This window comes from Phyllobates terribilis, unplaced genomic scaffold (genome assembly GCF_046119375.1).
Source record: "Phyllobates terribilis strain yellow unplaced genomic scaffold, ASM4611937v1 Scaffold_9__5_contigs__length_417890890, whole genome shotgun sequence".
NCBI classification, from domain to species: domain Eukaryota; kingdom Metazoa; phylum Chordata; class Amphibia; order Anura; family Dendrobatidae; genus Phyllobates; species Phyllobates terribilis.
The window spans coordinates 358,895,153-358,915,385 of NW_027362769.1; the positions used below are offsets into that span (position 1 = coordinate 358,895,153).

Sequence of the window (20,233 nt, forward strand, 5' to 3'; positions counted from 1 at the left end):
ATGGGTTCAAAAAGAGGCTGTTGTAGGACGCATAGGACCATATTAAGGTCCCATGGTTCCACTGGAGGGCGATAGGGGGGCGCCAGGTGGGCCACCCATTGTAGAAAGGTCCTGATGTGAGGACGGCTAGATAAGCTACGTTGGAATAGAATGGACAAGGCCGAAACTTGGCCCTTGAGAGTGCTGAGAGATAGTCCCGCCTCTAGGCCAGACTGAAGAAAAGCCAAAATGACTGGCAAAGAAAAGGACATAGGAGTCAGTTGATCTTGTTGCCAGTGACGAAAAAAGGCTCTCCAAGTTCTGTGGTATATGCGCGAGGTAGCGGGTTTTCTGGCGTTAATTAGGGTCTGTATGACATTGTCAGTAAAGCCCGCCGTCTTCAACACCGCGGCCTCAACGGCCATACCATTAAATTCAGAGAACGAGAACTCTGATGAAGAATAGGACCCTGAGAGAGGAGGTCCGGACGGTCTGGTAGTCTCCAGGGGGAGTCGACAAGCAGATTTACCAGATCTGCATACCAGAAGCGTCTGGGCCAATCTGGGGCTACTAGGAGAACCGGTACTCCCTCTATCTTGACCTTTTTGATGACTCGAGGGATCAAAGGTAGAGGGGGAAAGAGATAGGGCAGTTGGAACTGTGACCATGATATGACTAGCGCGTCCTGAGCGATTGCTAGTGGATCGCGGGACCGAGCTACAAAGGACGGGACCTTGTGGTTTAACCGTGATGCCATGAGGTCGACGTCCGGCAAGCCCCACCGCAAGCAGATTTGGTGAAACACCTCGGGATGGAGAGACCATTCTCCTGAGGCGAGGCCCTGCCGACTGAGGAAGTCGGCCGCCCAATTGTCGACCCCTGGAATGTGGACTGCTGAGATTGCCGGGACCATTTTCTCGGCCCAAAGTAGCACTCTTGCCACGCGTTCCTCCCTGATGGTTTATGTATGCCACGGCTGTGGCATTGTCCGATTGTACCCGGACTGGGGACCCTGCCAGGATCTTCTGCCAGTGACGCAACGCAAGGTAAATCGCCCTTATCTCCAGAATGTTGATTGGAAGGGAGACTTCGTGGGGACTCCACCGGCCCTGGACCGTGTGTTGTAGGAAAACTGCCCCCCAACCGATGAGGCTGGCATCGGTCGTGACCACCTGCCAGCGAAGCGGAAGAAATGATCTCCCGGGTCTGAAGGAAGAAGGGCGGGACCACCAGGTTAGAGACCGTCTTACTTGAGGAGGTAACTTGATGCGTCGATCTAGAGATGACGGATTCTTGTCCCAAGCTGAGAGAAGGGCTAGTTGAAGGGACCGGGTATGGAACTGGGCAAAAGGAACTGCCTCCATGGCCGCTACCATCTTTCCCAGGACACTCATGCATAGGCGAAGGGAGTGTGGACCTGGGTCGGAGAGGATGTGGATTGCTTATCGTAGGGAGTTTATCTTTTCCCTCGGAAGGAGGACCCGAGCACGGGTCGTGTCGAACTGCATCCCTAGGAAGGTTAGGCGTTGGCATGGGACCAGGGAGGATTTGTCCGAGTTGATCAGCCAGCCTAACTGGGAGAGTGTTCAAGGTGATCTGTAGGCTGTGGAGACAGTCCTTGAACGTGGGGCCTTTGATTAACAGGTCGTCGAGGTAGTGGATGATTACAATTCCCCTTGTTCGAAGAATGGCCATAACGGTCGCCATCACCTTCGTGAAAACCCTCGGGGCTGTGGCGAGGCCGAAGGGGAGGGCAGTGAACTGGTAATGCGCGTTCTTGAAGGAAAAGGAAAGGGAACTTCTGATGTGACGCGCAGATTGGGATGTGAAGGTATGCATCCTGAATGTCCACTGAACATAGATATTCCCCGGCCTCCATCGAGGCGATTACCGACCTGAGGGACTCCATCCTGAACTGTCGGATGCTTACATGTCGGTTTAGCTGTTTGAGGTCCAGAATCGGACGTAGTGAGCCGTCCTTTTTTGGGACGACGAAGAGATTTGAGTAAAAACCAGAAAACCTTTCCTGAACGGGAACCGGGACTATGACTCCTGAGCGCAGAAGAGAGGTGATGGCTTGGAGGAAACCGGGAAGCAGAGATGGTTGTGGGGGGCGGGACCTGAGAAAGCGTGATCGTGGGCGGGAATCGAACTCTATTTTGTAGCCGGAAGTCACAATTTCTTTTACTCAGGCATCTTCTATTGCCGGGAGCCAAGAATCTGTGAACAGAAGGAGACGGCCGCTCACCCTGAGAGAAGTCCCAGGTGGGAGTGACCCGTCATGTTGAGGAAAACCTGTTGGATCGTGATCGTGATCCAGAGGACTTTGAGGAGCGACTCTTTGGGCGCCAGTTAGGCGTGGGCCTAAAGGAAGGTCTACGACTGTCCCGCTGTGCTGGAGTACGGTCCTGTTGAGAGGAGGGGTTCGGTTGAGCGAACTGACGAAAGGACCGGAATTGAAGGGGGCGTCTCCTAGGAAAAGGGCATTTGGGTCTGGGCCGGGGGAGAGAGGTGCTCTCACCCCCAGTAGCATCGGAGATGATCTGATCTAGCTTGGAACCAAACAGCCTGGAACCTTGAAAAGGAAGATTAGTTCGAGATCTTTTGGAAGCCGGGTCGGCGTTCCAGGCTTTAAGCCAAAGAATTTTACGTAAGGAAACGAGATTACTGGAAACCCGGGCTGAGCATGCAGCGGAGTCGAGGGACGCCGTAAGTAGATATTTTCCGGCATGGCCGATCTGATCAGCTAAGTCAGCCAGATCGTCCGGGGAGGCGCCTGCTAGGATGCCCTGTCTGAGCTGTTTGGCCCAGGCGGACACCGCTTTTTATACCCAGGTTGAGGCGAAGGAAGGGCAGAGGGAGGTGCCCGCAGCCTCAAAGGCTGACTTAGTGAGGGCCTCAACCTGTCTATCCGTGGTATCCTTAAGGGAGGAACCATCCAGAAGAGACAGTACCGTCTTGGCGGAAAGGCGAGAGACGGGAGGATCCACAGATGGGGACTCCGTCCATTTGCTGACAAGGTCATGGTTAAAGGGGTATAGGATGTTTAACTGCTTCTTTCCTGTAAAGCGCTTTCCTGGATGCTCCCACTGCTTTTGTAAAACGTTGTCAAATTCTGCATTGTTAGAAAAAGTGCGTGCAAGACACTTAATCTTTTTGAAGGAAACTGAGTAGTCCTGGGAAGGGCTCTCGTCTTCTGTAACAAGCAGAGTCTGATTGACAGCGGTTATAAGGCTGTCTATCATGTCCTGAACCTTGGAATACTGGTCTGAGTCAGAACCAGAGTCTGAATCTGAAGCAGAGTTAGATCCCTGGGCAACCTCTGGGGAAGAGGTGTGAGACGCAGGGAGCATCTTGGAGTCCGGAGAGCTGGAGGATGAGCTTGCGTGGGTCCGTTTCTGAGAACGTGCCGTCAGTCTGCCCCTGTGAGGAGGGGGCAGGGGTGCCTGCGAATCGTCTGTGGGGACGTTCGGAGCGCTGGTGGCCGTGGATAACATAGGCAAACGTTCTGGCAAGCGTTCTAAGACCTGCACCAGAGATTGAGAAACCTTGGTGAGGTCAGAGACAGACTATGACACAGCAACAGCCCACTCCGGAGGGGAGGGGGTTACCACGTCCTGAGCGGCGGGGGGATCTTGGGGTGCCAGCATGGCGGGAGGTTTGCAGGTCGAGTAGAAGGCTGTAGCGAGACCCGCGGGCCACTTAGTACCGCAAAGAGTACAGGTGTAGTATGTGACGATGTGAGAGAGACGGACTGAGGGCTCCCTGGGTTTGGGCATATGTGCCTGACCAGGGATACTGCAGAGGGGACCGCTGTGAGCGGGGGGGGGGGGGGTCGGTGTCAGGGCAGAGCCTACGCGATCCTGTAGAGAAGCGGTCCCGTGTCCCCCTGAAGGCTCCGAAGGTGAGGCTGTAGCGGGTCGATAGGTACCGACGGAGCGGGGAGCTGCGTGCGGCAGAGAGATGGCGTCGGTGCAGAGGACGCAGAGTTGATGACGGAGCGCGACGAGGCTCTGATAGGTAGATGGGAAGGGGGGCGGGCTTGAGAGGCCCGCCGTGATAGGTCCGCAGAAGGCACGGGGGCGTGACGGAAGCGTCACTATGCTCCTCGGCCCTGGTTGGTCAAAAAGGAGGGGGAATATAGCCATCGGAGCGGGACCGCCCCCCCCCCCCCCCCCGACAGAGAAAGCGCGGCAGATTTGTCGCGCATTATTAGGGAGAAGGAGGAAGTGGCCCAGGGAAGCGCTATTGTTTGGTGAGAGGGGGAGGGAGGCGGGTAACGCCGGGGGAGTGGGACCTGCAGCTAGAAGGCAGGGAAGTACCTGTCTTAGCGGCTCCGGGAACCGTCCCTTCCTTTCTCCTTCTGAGTATGGTCTCAGGATGCCTTCTTGGATAGGGGGGGATCCTGGCTTTTCCTCCTTCCCGCACGGTCCGGTCCTGGACAGTGTAGGAGATGGTGTCAACCCCAGAAAACTGGGGGAAGGTCCCCCGCAGGGACCACCGTCTCCCTCCCAGGCCGCTCCGAGGAGAGGAACAGGCTAGGACTGGCCACCGATATCACCCTGAGACACCCTAAGGTGACAGGGGATAAGTCCTGCCCAGCGGGTCCGAGAGTGGGCGATGTGGGGGTAGCCACATTGCTCTCTCGGTCGCTAGTGGGTTAACAGGGGACGAAATGTGCCCTGTTAGCCTGTAAGAGCAGTATCTGAAAAAGAAAAAAGAAAGGTTAATAAACACAACAGGGTTGGATCTGTAAAGATCCAGGTCTACCTCCTACAGACACTAAGCTTAAACTGGTGAGCTTGGTGCCTGTAGGCGGGTGCATACTGCGGAGGAGGAGCTATTTTCCCTTTTTTTTGCATAGTGTCAACCTCCTAGCGACTGCAGCATGCACCCATGGTCCTGTGTCCCCCAATGAAGCGATAAAGAAAAACGCTGAGCTTCCTACTGGTAGGGGCAATATCCCACAGTGTTGTGTCCCCCTAAGCTATTAACGAGAAAAGTGCTTTAGGATATCTGCAGCCTCTCGTACAGTACATGTAATCGGCCATTACACATCTCCTGGGGATCTAGACCTTCAAAGCTGATGATTTTCTATATCTTGTAGCAGATATAATTATTATATACAGCACATTTGCTAAAGATGGCAGAAATTACACACCCGAGGCTTGTGCTTCACGAGGATGTTCAGGTCTTCATGCACCCTATCCAGAAGCCACAGCAGAAACTCCTGGGCATCGTGCTGGGAGGTGCCCCGATACTGCAGGGCGTTCCTGGATACCACCGTCTGAGGGCAAAGGAAAACAGTCAATGAATGAAGCATTGGAGGTTGAGAGGGCGCGGGGGGTCAAGACGGCGCAGGGGAGGGTCAAGAGGGCGCACGAGAAAGAGCAAGAAAAAGGAAATAAGCATAAGAGCAAGCAAGCAACAAAGAGGTCTGCTACATAAAGCGGTGATCTCTAACCTGTTATTATTATTATTTATTATTATAGCACCATTTATTCCATGGCGCTTTCCATGTGAAAAAGGGGTATACAAACAAGAACAATTACAATAATCTTGTTACACGCCATATCTTAATGTAACTAACTGTAGCCGGAAAGCATCTGGTTATTCATTAATATTCTGGGCACTCCTTCCCATTTAATAGCAGACTAATAGCGCACCTCGGTCTGATGGGGAGAGCACTTTACACTTGATGATGTGGATACAGAAGGCTTCGCCCCTATTCGCACACACAGCCCGGCCTGGCACAAGCAAAGTAGCAAAACCACATTAAATAAACATAAATAAATGACAAACATACAAAGTGGCTGCATCGCTCTCCAAGAGCTTGAGAATGGGAATGATTAGCTGGAGATAGAAGTGTAGAGGACCCATGAGAATCTTAAATGAGTCTTATCCCCGTTTCCATGGCAACGAAGCTCTGCCCGGCAGTGTTCACACTGGCATCAGAAAGGAAGGGCCCTTCTGAGACGGTAATTGTGGGTTGTCAGTGTGGTGTCCGACTGCCATGTCCTTTGCAGCCAAATGCTTTTAACAGCAAACATCCCACGGCCTGCGTTGCCGGCGGCACTTAACGGCTCAATTGCTGCGCGATCACAGATTCCCGCGTCAGGGGCAATCGCCGTGGTCAAGTTTTACATTTCCCCTGATCCAATACAGCAAAGGACTCCACATGACCCGCAAGGGACAACTGAAGGTAGCGATTGACTGCAACAGTCCCGAAAAAGCCATATAATGACCTCCACATATATGATTGTCACTGCTATATGTGCAAAGATCTCCATCCTTGGATATGTTCGCACGTGGAGTATTTGCAATGGAAGCTTCTGCACTAATAATGTGTAACTTGGCAGAAAAACGGCAGCTTACAACATGCGCTTTTTTTTTCCTTTCAATAGATGTAAATGCCCTTCGTGTTGTAAGAAGTGGTAGTGGGTGCGGGGGGGGGGCTCGCGTTCCCGTAGACATTGCTGCTGGGTCCTGTGGATCTCTTTCTCCTCGGAGGTCGCGGCTTTAATTAGAGCAATCAGAGGTGATTACTGGACAATCAGTTTCTGAACAAAGTAATCAGGGAAAGTCAAGAGATCGACCTCTACCGTAGGAATGTTCTCAAGACGTCCAGGAACGTCATAAAAGGCAGCGTCACATGAAGCGTAGAGATGAGGGGGTCTATCCCCAGAGACATGGTAATAGCACTGAAGTAGAGAATATAGGAAAGACCTTCTCTAAGCAGTTTTAATAAATAGCAATTCCGGAGAATCTTTACTTATAAATCTATTTAGTTATATACCCTTCCTAGATATGTCATGAATGAGTTGACAATTGGGCACTTCCATTAGCGGTGTGTCCCCTACCATCCAATTCGTTCTAACGGTATCAGCCTATGCAAGGGCAAGCCCCTTTATCAAGAACGGGCGAAGCCCAGTTGTGGGTTTATTCACACAATCCTACAACAGAGTTTTTTGAATCGTTAAGATTACTGGGATTGTGCACATTTACTAAAACAGACACGTCAGGATCAGTGACAGCTGCAAGCAGCGGATTGTCCTGAGCAGGGAGGTACCGCAGCCAGACTTCCCATATCCAGATGAATATTCAGGGGACTGTCTTACAGGGGCAACTCTTCCCATAGGAGTCGTCAGAGCTAGCCAGATATTCCGCTGGTACATAAAATAATGGACATCCTTTGTTAAATCACATTCCCCGTAGTCAGAGCGACTGCTAATTAAAGGGAATCTGTCAGCAAGTTTTTGCAGCATGCTGCAGGGGTTAAAACACAGATTTCAGCAATGCCTCTTCTATCAAGCTCTGTGCTGTGGTTTACTTGCAATGGAGGAGCTCATCATTGCGCCTGGCAGTCCAACTCCGCCCCTCCTGTGATAAGCAGCTCGCTGTCTATAGAAATTGTATACAGGTGCTTCTCACTAAATTAGAATATCATCAAAAAGTTAATTTATTTCAGTTCTTCAATACAAAAAGTGAAACTCATTATATAGAGTCATTACAAGCAGAGTGATCTATTTCAAGTGTCTATTTCTGTTAATGTTGATGATTATGGCTTACAGCCAATGAAAACACAAGACTCATTATCTCAGTAAATTAGAATACTTTATAACAACAGCTTGAGCAATGTTTTTAAAATCCAAAATGTTGTCCTACTGAAATGCATGCTCAGTAAATGCCCTCAATTCTTGGTCCGGCTCCTTTTTCATCAATTACTGCATCAATGCGGCAATGTGGCATGGAGGCGATCAGCCTGTGGCACTGCTGAGGTGTTATGGAAGCCCAGGTGGCTTTGATAGCAGCCTCCAGCTCGTCTGCATTGTTGGGTCTGGGGTCTCTCATCTTCCTCTTGACAATACTCCATAGATTCTCTATGGGGTTAAGGTCAGGCGAGTTTGCTGCCAATCAAGCACAGTGACACCGTTGTTTTTAAACCAGGTATTGGTACTTTTGGCAGTGTGGACAGGGGCCAAGTCCTGCTGGAGAATGACATTTCCATCTCCAAAAAGCTTGTCGGCAGAGGGAAGCATGAAGTGCTCTAAAATTTCCTGGTAGACGGCTGCGTTGACTTTGGTCTTGATAAAACACAGTGGACCTACACCAGCAGATGACATGGCTCCCCAAACCATCACCGATTGTGGAAACTTCACACTAGACCTCCAGCAGCTTGGATTGTGGCCTCTCCACTCTTCCTCCAGACTCTGGGACCTTGATTTCCAAATGAAATGCAAAATTTACTTTCATCTGAAAACAACACCTTGGACCACTGAGCAACAGTCCAGGTCTTTTTCTCCTTGGCCCAGGTAAGACGCTTCTGGCGTTGTCTATTGGTCATGAGTGGCTTGACACAAGGAATGTGACACTTGTAGCCCATGTCCTGGATACGTCTGTGTGTGGTGGCTCTTGAAGCAATGACTCCAGCAGCAGTCCACTCCTTGTGAATCTCCCCCAAATTTTTGAATGGCCTTTTCTTAACAATCCTTTCAAGGCTGCGGTTATCCCGGTTGCTTGTGCACCTTTTCCTATCACACTTTTTCCTTCCACTCAACTTTCCATTAATATGCTGGGATACAGCACTCTGTGAACAGCCAGCTTCTTTAGCAATCAAGAAAGAAGGAATTGTGCGGTGTTAGTGAAGAGCTAGAACAGCTAGACAGGGGATTAGGTTATAACACACAAACCTTTTATTGTTTAGTACGCTCTCTAACGCCACGACGCGTTTCGATAGCAGACGCTATCTTCCTCAGGTAGATTCTACCTGAGGAAATTCCTTCTTTCTTGATTGCTAATCTCCCCTGTGGAGAGCGGTGGAAGCTGCTCTGTTTACAACTAGCCTACTACAGGACCTGCCGTGATGTCATTGTGGAAAGCCCACTTCGGTCACACGGTCCTGGTCATGTGACCGCTGAAGCAGACAGAAGCTCCCTACAGCAGTTCCTGCTAAGTTGTGGTCATCTTACAGACTCCCACCTGGAAGCGTTTTCCCTTGTTGTGCGGGGCTCCTTTGCACAACAGGACCAGGTGAGTGGTCACAACATCCTCCCCCTTCATTCCCCCCCCCCCCCCCAAACCTCAGGCTCTTCACCATTGGCGCTCCTACTGTTTTTGTTTTCCAGCTTCTTTAGCAATGACCTTTTCTGGCTTACCCTCCTTGTGGAGTGTGTCAATGACTGCCTTCTGGACATCTGTCAAGTCAGCAGTCATTCCCATGATTGTGAAGACTACTGAAACAGACTATGAGACCTTTATAAACGCTTAGGAAGCCATTGTAGGTGTTTTTTGGTAATTATTTTAATTTACTGAGATAATGACTTTTGTGTTTTCATTGGCTGTAAGCCATAATCATCAACATTAACAGAAATAAACACTTGAAATAGATCACTCTATTTGTAATGACTCTATATAATATAGGAGTTTCACTTCTTGTATTGAAGAACTGAAATAAATTAACTTTTTGATGATATTCTAATTTAGTGAGAAGCACTTGTCTATAGAGCCTGGTGTGGGTGGGATTAGCTTTCTCAGCTCTGCTTTAAGCTAAACCTAAAAACTCTGTCAGAACTGCTGCACTCAATAATCTAAGTGATACATCGCTGGATGCAGGGTCACTTTTCCTACATTATGATGCTCTCAGACGAGCTAGCAAAAGCCTGCTGACAAATTCCCTTTAACCTCATACTTTACAAGTCCAGTCCGGAGGAGGGATGCCCTCTCCATGGTCACCTTCTCCATTACGACATGGATTGGGTCAGTCTTTGTAAAGATAGGAAGATTCAGATATGGACCGCTCTAAGTAGCCATAATGGTTCTTATTCAAAGAAAACAAACCACCATGTCTTCTATTATGCGTTCGCAATAACTCTATGCCGCAAACTTCTACCAAGATGTTGCGGTTTAACGAGTCCGTCAGCCATCCCTTAAAGGGGTCGTCCAGTCCGAACCGATAAGTCTGCAGTCATAGTGTGCGACTGCAGACTTATGAATCCCCCCAGCGCACGCACTGTGGGTATTTGCCGGTTTCAGACCCGGGAACGGAGGGTACGTACGAGTTATACATACTCACAGCCAGTGCATGTGGCCTCACTCCATACACTGGCCGAGAGTATGTATAACTCATACATACCCTCCGTTCCCGGTCTGAAACCGGCAAATACCCACAGTGCGTGCGCTGGGGGGTGGGGGGGGTTCATAAGTCTGCAGACTTACACACAGTGACTGTAAACTTATCGGTTCGGACCGGACGAACCATTTAATAGCAACCCTCATGATGTATCCATTAAACAAATACCTGCAACTTATGTTTGGTTTTGAACTTTTTTCTTTTACATTTTTCAGAGTGGAATCTACTGCGTTATTTCATACTTCTTTTTTTTATGGTATACAAATATATCCCGGGCAGACAGACTAAAAGACCTCCATCTACTATATAATCGTCTTATCCCGTCCGCCCGTCTTGGAAATCCCGCATCGCTCATTGGTCCGGCAGCGGCCAATCAGCGCCGCGGGATTTCTGAAAAAAGATGGCGGCCGTTAGCGGCTCATCTGCAGGACGGAGCTCAGCGGCGATGCAGCCGGGAGATGAGCGCCACGAGTTGCTCATCTCCCAGCCGGTAACAGCAGAAGGACCTCGACCGCCGGACCCATCTGCGGGACGGAGATGCAGTCGGGAGATGACCGGCGCGAGGCTTCTCATCTCCCGGCCAGTAGCAGCGGAAGGACCGCCGGCGTCGCTGACCTCCATGCGGAAGGGAGGACCGGCGCTGCGGGTCGGGATACTTCTGCTGCGAGAACCGCTCATGTCCCGGGTTCTCGCTGCGGAAGTACCCGCACAGGCAGCGCCGCTCCCCGGTCCTCACCAAGACAATTCGATGATTGGTCGGGTCCGAAGACCGCGACCAATCACTGATCTTACCGCAAAAGTTAAACACTACTGTGCTGATTGGTCGCGGACGCTGCCCGCGACCAATCACCGATTTGGGCGCCAAATTTAAATATCGGCCGCGACCAATCACCGATTTTGTCGCCACATTTAAATAGCGTCCGCGACCAATCAGCACAGCGGTGTTTAAATGTGGAGCCAAGATCGGCGATTGGTCGCGGCCGATATTTAAATTTGGCGCCCAAATCGGTGATTGGTCGCGGGCAGCGTCCGCGACCAATCAGCACAGTAGTGTTTAACTTTTGCGGCAAGATCAGTGATTGGTTGCGGGCCAAGACCGCGACCAATCACCGATTTGTGCGGCACATTTAAATAGCGGCCGCGACCAATTGGATGTCAGCGCCGCTCCCCGGTCTTCCCTTCACACCCTAGGCGCATGGATGTCAGCGGCGCTGCCTGTGCGGATACTTCCGCTGCGAGAACCCGGGACATGAGCTGGCGCTCTTAGCAGAAGTATCCCGACCCGCAGAGCCGCTCCCCGGTCCTCCCTTGACACCCTAGCCGCTGATGTCCCCACAGTATCCGCATGGGGTTACAAAGGTCTGGACATTTGTGTTAAAAATCGCTGATTGGTCGCCGACGCTATTTAAATGTGCCGCACAAATCGGTGATTGGTCGCGGTCTTGGCCCGCGACCAATCACTGATCTTGCCGCAAAAGTTAAACACTACTGTGCTGATTGGTCGCGGGCAGCGTCCGCGACCAATCACCGATTTGGGCGCCAAATTTAAATAGCGGCCGCGACCAGTCACCGATCTTGCCGCCACATTTAAACACTGCTGTGCTGATTGGATGCGTCTGGCGTCCGCGACCAATCAGCGAGATTGGCGCCAAATTTAAACACCGCTCTGCTGATTGGTCGAGGCCGGCGATTGCGACCAATCAGCATTATTGGCGCCAAATTGCCGGCCGCGACTAATCAGCATTATTGGCGCAAAATTTAAACACAGCTCTGCTGAATGGTCACGGCCGCTGGCCGTGACCAATCAGCGATATAGTCGCCAAATTTCAACACAGCTCTGCTGATTGCGCCCGGTCGGCCGCATACATATTCTAGAATACCCGATGCGTTAGAATCGGGCCACCATCTAGTCTAACATAAGAGCCCTATGGAAATGTTAAGCGTGTACATAAGGAGCTTCCCCGACGTATATGCTAAATGCAAGCCCTGATCATGGCACATTTTGCAGAGAAAGACTCCTGAAATACGCGCTGAGCGTGTCCATTTCGGACGTATGCTAGAAATGACCTTTAGCTTCGCTCTCTCACCAGTCTCATCGTGGGCTTCTCAATAGGTTTTTTATGTTACCATTAAAAGGATGTGACTATAAGCTGTGGGTGCCTGATAGTGGCAATAAAATATATGTCATATAGGTAACTTAATCCGATGGGACGAGGAAGAAGAACCGGATTGTGACAGACACGCACCTACATTTTCAGGTGTATCGTGTGGATAATACAAATGTCTAGTGTCACACCCGGCACCGCAGGACCTCACATGCAACCCTCACCCAGGGGATTATTAATGGTGCCTGTACCGTGAGATGACAGCAGAACGATGCAAATAAATTGTTCGCTCAGCACCTGTCCAATGTATTACAGCAGGGAAAGTCTGACAGCCAAGACGTCACAATCGTTGCTTCGTCATCTGTTATGACTTTTCAGGAATGAACTAGATGCATTACAAGAAGGTTTCACCATAGTAACTCACTGGAGTAGTAGTCTCCAACCTGTGCTCTCCAGCTGTCGCTAAATTACAACCCCCAGCATCCTCTTACCATCCTGAGGATTTCTATAAAACTGATCTAATAATGAATAGATCCTCTCCATCCCACCAAAACAGCTCTGACCCACTGAGGCCCGGACTCCACAAGACCCGGGAAGGAGTCCTCTGGCATCAGGACTATAAGTTCCAGGATGAAGTCTCCGTGGATTGGCTCGCCCAAGGGCCACCTGAAGCCGGGAATGGCGCGCCCAAGGGCCGCCGGGAACGGTGCGCCCAAGGGCCGCCGGATGGCGGGATCGGTGCGCCCAAGTGCCGCCGGATGGCAGGAACGGCGCGCCCAAGTGCCGCCGGATGGCAGGAACGGCGCGCCCAAGTGCTGCCGGATGGCAGGAACGGCGCGCCCAAGTGCTGCCGGATGGCAGGAACGGCGCGCCCAAGTGCTGCCGGATGGCAGGAACGGCGCGCCGAAGAGCCACCAGATGCTGGAAATGGCGCGCCCAAGAGCCTCAAGATGCTGGGAATGGCGCACAATAGCTGCAAGTTTCCGGGAACCACGCCTAAGGGACGTATGCCTGGAAACGCACACAAGAACTGCTCAGTGGTTAAGGCTATGTTCACACACATTGTGCTTTTTTCTGCTGCAAATCCGCTACTAATTTTTCTCTGGCAGGAAAACAGCTACGTAAAAAATGTGCCTATTTGCTGTGTATTTGTTGTGTTTTTTGCTGTGTATTTTTGACCACCATTACTTCTTAGAAGTGAAAAAACGCAGAAAATACGAAGCAAAGACGCAGGTGCGTTTTCTGCTGCAGAAACGCTAAAAGAAGTGACATGCTCTATTTTCCAAATACAAAAGCAAAGCAGAAGACACGCAGCAAATAAAAAGCAACATGTGTGAACAGAGAATTCTGGTTTCTCGGACTTTGCAGGTACTGCTAGACGCAGCTGAAAATTTGCATAAAAATCTGCTGCAAAATAAGCAGCAAAACACAATGTGTGTGAACATAGCCTTGCACTGTTGCTTTGCAGCGCTGGGGTCCTGAGTTCAAATCCCATCAAGGACAACATCTGCAAGGGGTTTGTGTGGGTTTCTTCCAGATTCTCCGGTTCCCTCCCCCACTCTAAACACATACTGATAGGGAGCTTAGATTGTAATGATAAAGTCAGTAAACCTCTGTGGGATATGTTGGCGCTATATAAGCATGATAAATAAAAATAGACGCTCTGGTCCAATCATCACAATTTTGTCCTTGTCAGTCACTCAAATCCTTATGCTTGCTCCAACGCAAGATCTTGACTGTTCATGTGCTTTTAATACATCCCCACCTATTTACATCACATCCCCACCTATTTACATGTGCAATTTTCACTACAAAATAATAATTACTTCAACCGTCAGCGTTTGTAAAGTTACAGCAGATCAACATCTGTTAAACCCTTGCTGCAGGGAAGCCGTGACCGGCAACAATTGCAGGAGCGAGTTCTTTACAGAAAATAATATCCAGTGTCATACTATAATCCCTCTGTGCAGAGCCTGGATGGACATTGCTCCACTCAGCTGATGCTCTGCACACAATGCACAGAATCACCGTCTATGAATACGTATGCGGTGATATGTATGCGATCTGTATCAGGCCACATTCCTGCTGCCTCCATCACTAGAACTTCTCGGTAATAATCACATGCTAGGTTACACCCAGTATACAAGTAGCCCGAGGCGACAGTCAGCAAGCTGGAGCATGAGCCCCGCTGGCTCCCAGACTCACTACACTGTACGATTATGGTTTCTGCAGGAAGCGGCAGCAGGCAGGGCGCAGGTTTTGTTTCTTCCTCCGCACAGAGCACATTCCTCATTAATTCACAGGAACCGACATCAGGTCAGGACAAATCCCCCGAGCAGGATGGGCACAGCGCAGTGCCAGCTGTATAAAGGGGATGAGCCACACGCATTTCGGGAGTAGCGTTAGCTGATACTGCATCTGCAGGATTCTGGGATATTTCTACACCTTGTGCCGCTCAGTGCAGTACCTGTTAGTCTTGCCCTGAATATTCCATCAGTAATCTGTCAAACTTTTCACTGATATTTTTCTTAACTTTGCTCCCAAAATACCCTTGTTTAGGACATGAGCAAGCCCAAGGTGTCATGACGCTCAATAAATGTTAAATATAATAAACATATACAAAGCAATGTCAAAACAACTTGTGCATACGGTATGTTCAGTCTTTTCAAGCTGCCTGAAGAATAAATGTTACTTCTTTTAACCACTTCACGATTTTCGAACCCTTAAAAGACACAAGCAAACAATGAACATGTGCGCAGCAATGTCGTTTTGTACACTGCTGTGCATTATGTTCATTTTTAGCGGCACTTTGTCAGACAGAATAAGTGTGCACATATCCCAAGGGTCACTGTAAGTGCTGCACCAACATAGATCCGACAGATCACGGCTCAGGGTTTTGACTGCTCGCTCTTCTCCCCCCTTTCTCAGTGTCAGACTATATTCATGCAAGAGTTTAAAGCATTAAAAAAGGACACATTTTTCAAACAAAAAACACTTTAAGAAATTCATATTTCGGAAAGTTTTTGGAGGAGTTTTTCTTTTCTGACTGGACAGTACCTAGTTTGGAGTGGATTCCATCTGGATCCGCTTCAAACAAATAATATACACTCTATATTTTCTTGCACTAGGTATTTATCTTCAGGAAAAAAAATACACTAGAAAAAAAACTCCTAAGAACAGCAAAGTGGATTTCTCAAAGAAGTTAAAAGGAAGTTCTCCAATCAGTTTTGTAAATTCATTTCAAAAGATTTTGGTGCAGATCCACTCCAAAAAAACATCCCAAAAAAACCTCTTGAGTGCCCATAACCTCAGAGATACCAGAAGGGAGCGGGACAGGTTGTACATGGCCGATCGGAGTGGGAGAAACATTCAAGTGTTCAGAGAAGGCTGTAGAGGGGAAGAATGGATCACACAGGGTGTATATCAGTGAGCAGACAGAGGGGCGAACCCATCGAAGACTTCAGGGTGAGGAAACACACACACACCGCACCATCACTGTGTCAGCACAAGGGAGAGGAGATCTCTCAACGGCTGTAGAGGTGGGGAAATCCGTGCAGACATGAAGCTGTGCTGACAGATGTGAGCTAGTGAAGGCAACAGCATCCAGGACACACATACCTCATATCCAGCACGTATTACTGAATGGGACATGGAGCAAGTTACATATCAGGGGGGGCTGAAAACGAATGAAGGAATTCAGATTGTTGTAAGATTACTAACATTATTTACACATCATTACTCCCATTTATAAGGCATCCATAGCCTGTAACAGGCTGAAGTAACACAGGGCATTCCTGCTTCACAGAGAGATCACTAGAAAGTGCCATCACTTTAGGTCTGAAATTGAAGCGGCCGTATCACACATTCAGCACTTTATCCACTTCATAGCTCTGCCCTGACCACCCCGAGGACAGACGGCAGAGGCCGCACCACTAACTTTTAAACCTCAGAGGTTTATGATGTTGGGGCTTGCAGTGGTGACGTTGGGTGGCGACGACTGGTTGCGACGACATATGGGCTCGCAGTGGCAATGATGGGGTTTGTAGTGACATTGGTTGGAAATGATGGGGATCGCAGTGGTGGTGATGGTGATGAGGTCGGTGATCGCAGTGGTGCTGGCGGTGATCGCAGTGGCGCTGGCGGGGATGGCGGGGATCGCAGTGGCGCTGGCGGGGATGTCGGGGATCGCAGTGGCGCTGGCGGGGATGTCGGGGATCGCAGTGGCGCTGGCGGGGATGTCGGGGATCGCAGTGGCGCTGGCGGGGATGTCGGGGATCGCAGTGGCGCTGGCGGTGATGTCGGGGATCGCAGTGGCGCTGGCGGTGATGTCGGGGATCGCAGTGGCGCTGGCGGTGATCGCCATGGTACTGATGCTGGGCTTGCACTCAGTGTCTGCAGCAGCAGGAGTGGCCATGCTAGGAGCAGTAGTGGCCATGCTGGGAGCAGTAGTCCCCGCAGCAGCAGGGGTGGCCATGCTGGGAGCAGTAGTCCCCGCAGCAGCAGGGGTGGCCATGCTGGGAGCAGTAGTCCCCGCAGCAGCAGGGGTGGCCATGCTGGGAGCAGTAGTCCCCGCAACAGCAGGGGTGGCCATGCTGGGAGCAGTAGTCCCCGCAACAGCAGGGGTGGCCATGCTGGGAGCAGTAGTCCCCGCAACAGCAGGGGTGGCCATGCTGGGAGCAGTAGTCCCCGCAACAGCAGGGGTGGCCATGCTGGGAACAATAGTCCCCGCAACAGCAGGGGTGGCCATGCTGGGAGCAATAGTCCCCGCAACAGCAGGGGTGGCCATGCTGGGAACAATAGTCCCCGCAACAGCAGGGGTGGCCATGCTGGGAGCAATAGTCCCCGCAACAGCAGGGGTGGCCATGCTGGGAGCAATAGTCCCCGCAACAGCAGGGGTGGCCATGCTGGGAGCAGTAGTCCCCGCAACAGCAGGGGCGGCCATGCTGGGAGCAGTAGTCCCCGCAGCACCTGTAGCCTCTTACCTTGAACTCCCGGCTGTGCTGCGGGGTGTACTCCATGGTCCACAGGGAGCGCAGCAGTTTGGCCAGCTGCTCAGTCACCTCCCCGCGGTCCGGGGTCCCCGGGCTGGGCAGGGGGCTCCCCGAGGCCTCGCTCTCCTTGTACTGCTCCAGCCCCAGGAACTCGGCGAACAGGTCGGTGTTGCTGAGACACTGCAGCACGGCGTTCATGAAGCAGGTGTTCCCGTGGTTCTTGAGGCCGGACAGGCCGGGCATGCGGCTGGGGCTCGGGCAGGGGAGCGGCGGCGGAGGCTGCAGGTGCGGGGACTCGGGGGTCTGCGGCTGGGGGCGGGCGGGGGAGCCGCTCTTGTCCCGGGCGGCGGTGGCTGTGGTGGCGGCGGCGGCATCCTCTTGTTCATTGCTGAGGTGGGACAAGGCGCTGAGCGTCCGCAGGAAGCGGCTCACTAACCCGCCGCGCCGCCAGAACAGCTTCTTCCCCAAGGAGACCTTCTTCTCCTTCCCGCCACCGGCCGCCGCCGGGGCTGCACCCGCCACCTGCGACATGGGAGCATTCCCCTCCGGGCCCCGGGGCTGCCAGTCACAGGGAGGTGCAGCGCTCACTTCCGGTCGGGGGGCACCCTGCAAAACTGTCCCCCCAGAGCGGCCGGGACCAGATCTCAGATGCTCCTGGAAAGGCTGATGACGTAGGTGTCACATGGGCACAGACCGGTCACATGACCTGTGTGTTGTCTTCCTCTTCAGTGGAACGCATGTGTGTTGTGTGCTCCTCCGTGTGTGTGGCAGCGGGGGCTCGTGTGTGTGTGAGTCTGAAGGGGTTTCTCCATATGTGTCTATCTATCCGCAGGGGCTCCTCCGTGTGTGTGTGTGTGTGTGTGTGTGGCTGCGGGGGCCCCTCCGTGTGCGTGCTTGGCTGCGGGGGCCCCTCCGTGTGCGTGCTTGGCTGCGGGGGCCCCTCCGTGTGCGTGCTTGGCTGCGGGGGCCCCTCCGTGTGCGTGCGTGGCTGCAGGGGCCCCTCCGTGTGCGTGCGTGGCTGCAGGGGCTCCTCCGTGTGCGTGCGTGGCTGCAGGGGCTCCTCCGTGTGCGTGCGTGGCTGCAGGGGCTCCTCCGTGTGCGTGCGTGGCTGCAGGGGCTCCTCCGTGTGCGTGCGTGGCTGCAGGGGCTCCTTCGTGTGCGTGCTTGGCTGCAGGGGCCCCTCCGTGTGCGTGCTTGGCTGCAGGGGCTCCTCCGTGTGTGTGCGTGGCTGCAGGGGCTCCTCCGTATGTGTGCGTGGCGGCAGGGGCTCCTCCGTTTGTGTGCGTGGCTGCAGGGGCTCGTGTGTGTGTGTGTGTGTGTGTGTGTGTGTGTGTGGCGCTGCAGGGGCTCCTCCGTGCGTGCGTGCGTGCGTGCGTGGCTGCAGGGGATCCTTCGTGAGTGCGTGTGTGGCTGCAGGGGCTCCTCCGTGCGTGCGTGTGTGGCTGCAGGGGCTCCTCCGTGCGTGCGTGTGTGGCTGCAGGGGATCCTTCGTGAGTGCGTGTGTGGCTGCAGGGGATCCTCCGTGTGTGCGTAAGTGTGGCTGCAGGGGCTCCTCAGTGCGTGTGCGTAAGTGTGGCTGCAGGGGCTCCTCAGTGCGTGTGCGTAAGTGGCTGCAAGGGCTTTACAGGATTTGGGGAGCGGGCCCTTATCTACAGGATTTGGGGGCGTGGCTTTACAGGAAGTGTGGAATATGTCTCTATCTACATTAATTGGGGGCAGTGCTTTATCTACAGGAATTGGGGAGCTGGGCTTTAGCTGCAGGAAGTGGGGAGCAGGGCTTTATCTACAGGAAGTGGGGTCGGGTCTTTATCTACAGGAAGTGGGGTCGGGTCTTTATCTACAGGAAGTGGGGTTGGGTCTTTATCTACAGGAAGTGGGTGCGGGACTTTATCTGCAGGAAGTAAGGAGTGGGTCTTTATCTACAAGAAGTGGGGGAGGGTCTTTATCTACAAGAAGTGGGGGAGGGTCTTTATCTACAAGAAGTGGGGGAGGGTCTTTATCTACAGGAAGTGGGGGAGGGTCTTTATCTACAGGAAGTGGGGAGCGGGCTTAATCTACAGGAAGTGGGAGTGGGTCTTTATCTACAGGAATTGGGGGCGTGGCTTTACAGGTAGTGGGGAATGGGGCTTTATCTAAAGGAATTAGGAGTGGGTCTTTACAGGAAGTGGGGAGCTGGTCTTTATCTACAGGAAGTGAAGGCAGGTCTTTACAGAAATTGGTGAGTGGGGCTTTATCTGCAGGAAGTGGGGAGTGGGTCTTTATCTACCGGAAGTGGGGGCGGGTTTTTACAAGAATAGGGGAGCGGGTCTTTATCTGCAAGAAGTGGGGGCTGGTCTTTATCTGCAGGAATTGGGGAGCGGGGCTTTATCTACAGGAAATAGGGAGTGGGGCTTTACAGGAATTGGGGGCGGGGCTTTATCCCAGGATTGGGGAACGGAGATTTACAGGAATTGGGGTTGGGTCTTTACAGGAAGTGGAGATCGGGGCACTACAAGAATTGGGGCGGGTCTTTATCTAGAGGAATTTGGGGTGGTTCTTTATATGCAGGAAGTGGGGAGCGGGGCTTTATCTACATGAAGTGGGGATGGGTCTTTTTATACAGGAAATGGAAGAAGTGGGGAGCTGGGCTTTAGCTACAGGAATTTGGGAGCGGGTCTCTACAGGAAGTGTGGGGGAGGTCCTTATCTACAGGAAGTGGGGCTGGGTCTTTACAGGAAGTGGGGGAGGGTCTTTATCTACAAGACGTGGGGGAGGGTCTTTATCTACAGGAAGTGGGGGAGGGTCTTTATCTACAGGAAGTGGGGAGCGGGGCTTAATCTACAGGAAGTGGGGAGCTGGGCTGTAGCTACAGAAATTAGAGGCGTGGCTTTAAAAAAAATGGGAAATGGGGCTTTATCTAAAGGAATTGAGGGTGAGTCTATCTACAGGAATTGGGGCGGGTCTTTATCTGCAGAAAGTGGGGGCTGGGCTTTATCTACAGGAAGTGTGGGCGAGTTTACGGGAATTGGGAAGCGGGGCTTTATCTACAG

General features: G+C 52.0%; 1 protein-coding gene across 1 annotated transcript in view; it reads right to left on the reverse strand.

The window, feature by feature from the left end:
* Positions 1-17,906, reverse strand: part of USP31 (ubiquitin specific peptidase 31) — a 61,604-nt gene extending 43,698 nt beyond the window's left edge. The window contains exons 1-2 of the mRNA XM_073648156.1: positions 17,196-17,906; positions 5,141-5,266 (exon numbers count right to left, since the gene is read on the reverse strand). Coding sequence (XP_073504257.1) covers positions 5,141-5,266; positions 17,196-17,735 — 666 coding nt within the window. The 5' untranslated portion in view covers positions 17,736-17,906. The remainder of the gene's footprint in view (positions 1-5,140; positions 5,267-17,195) is intronic.
* Between the last annotated feature and the right edge of the window lie 2,327 nt (positions 17,907-20,233).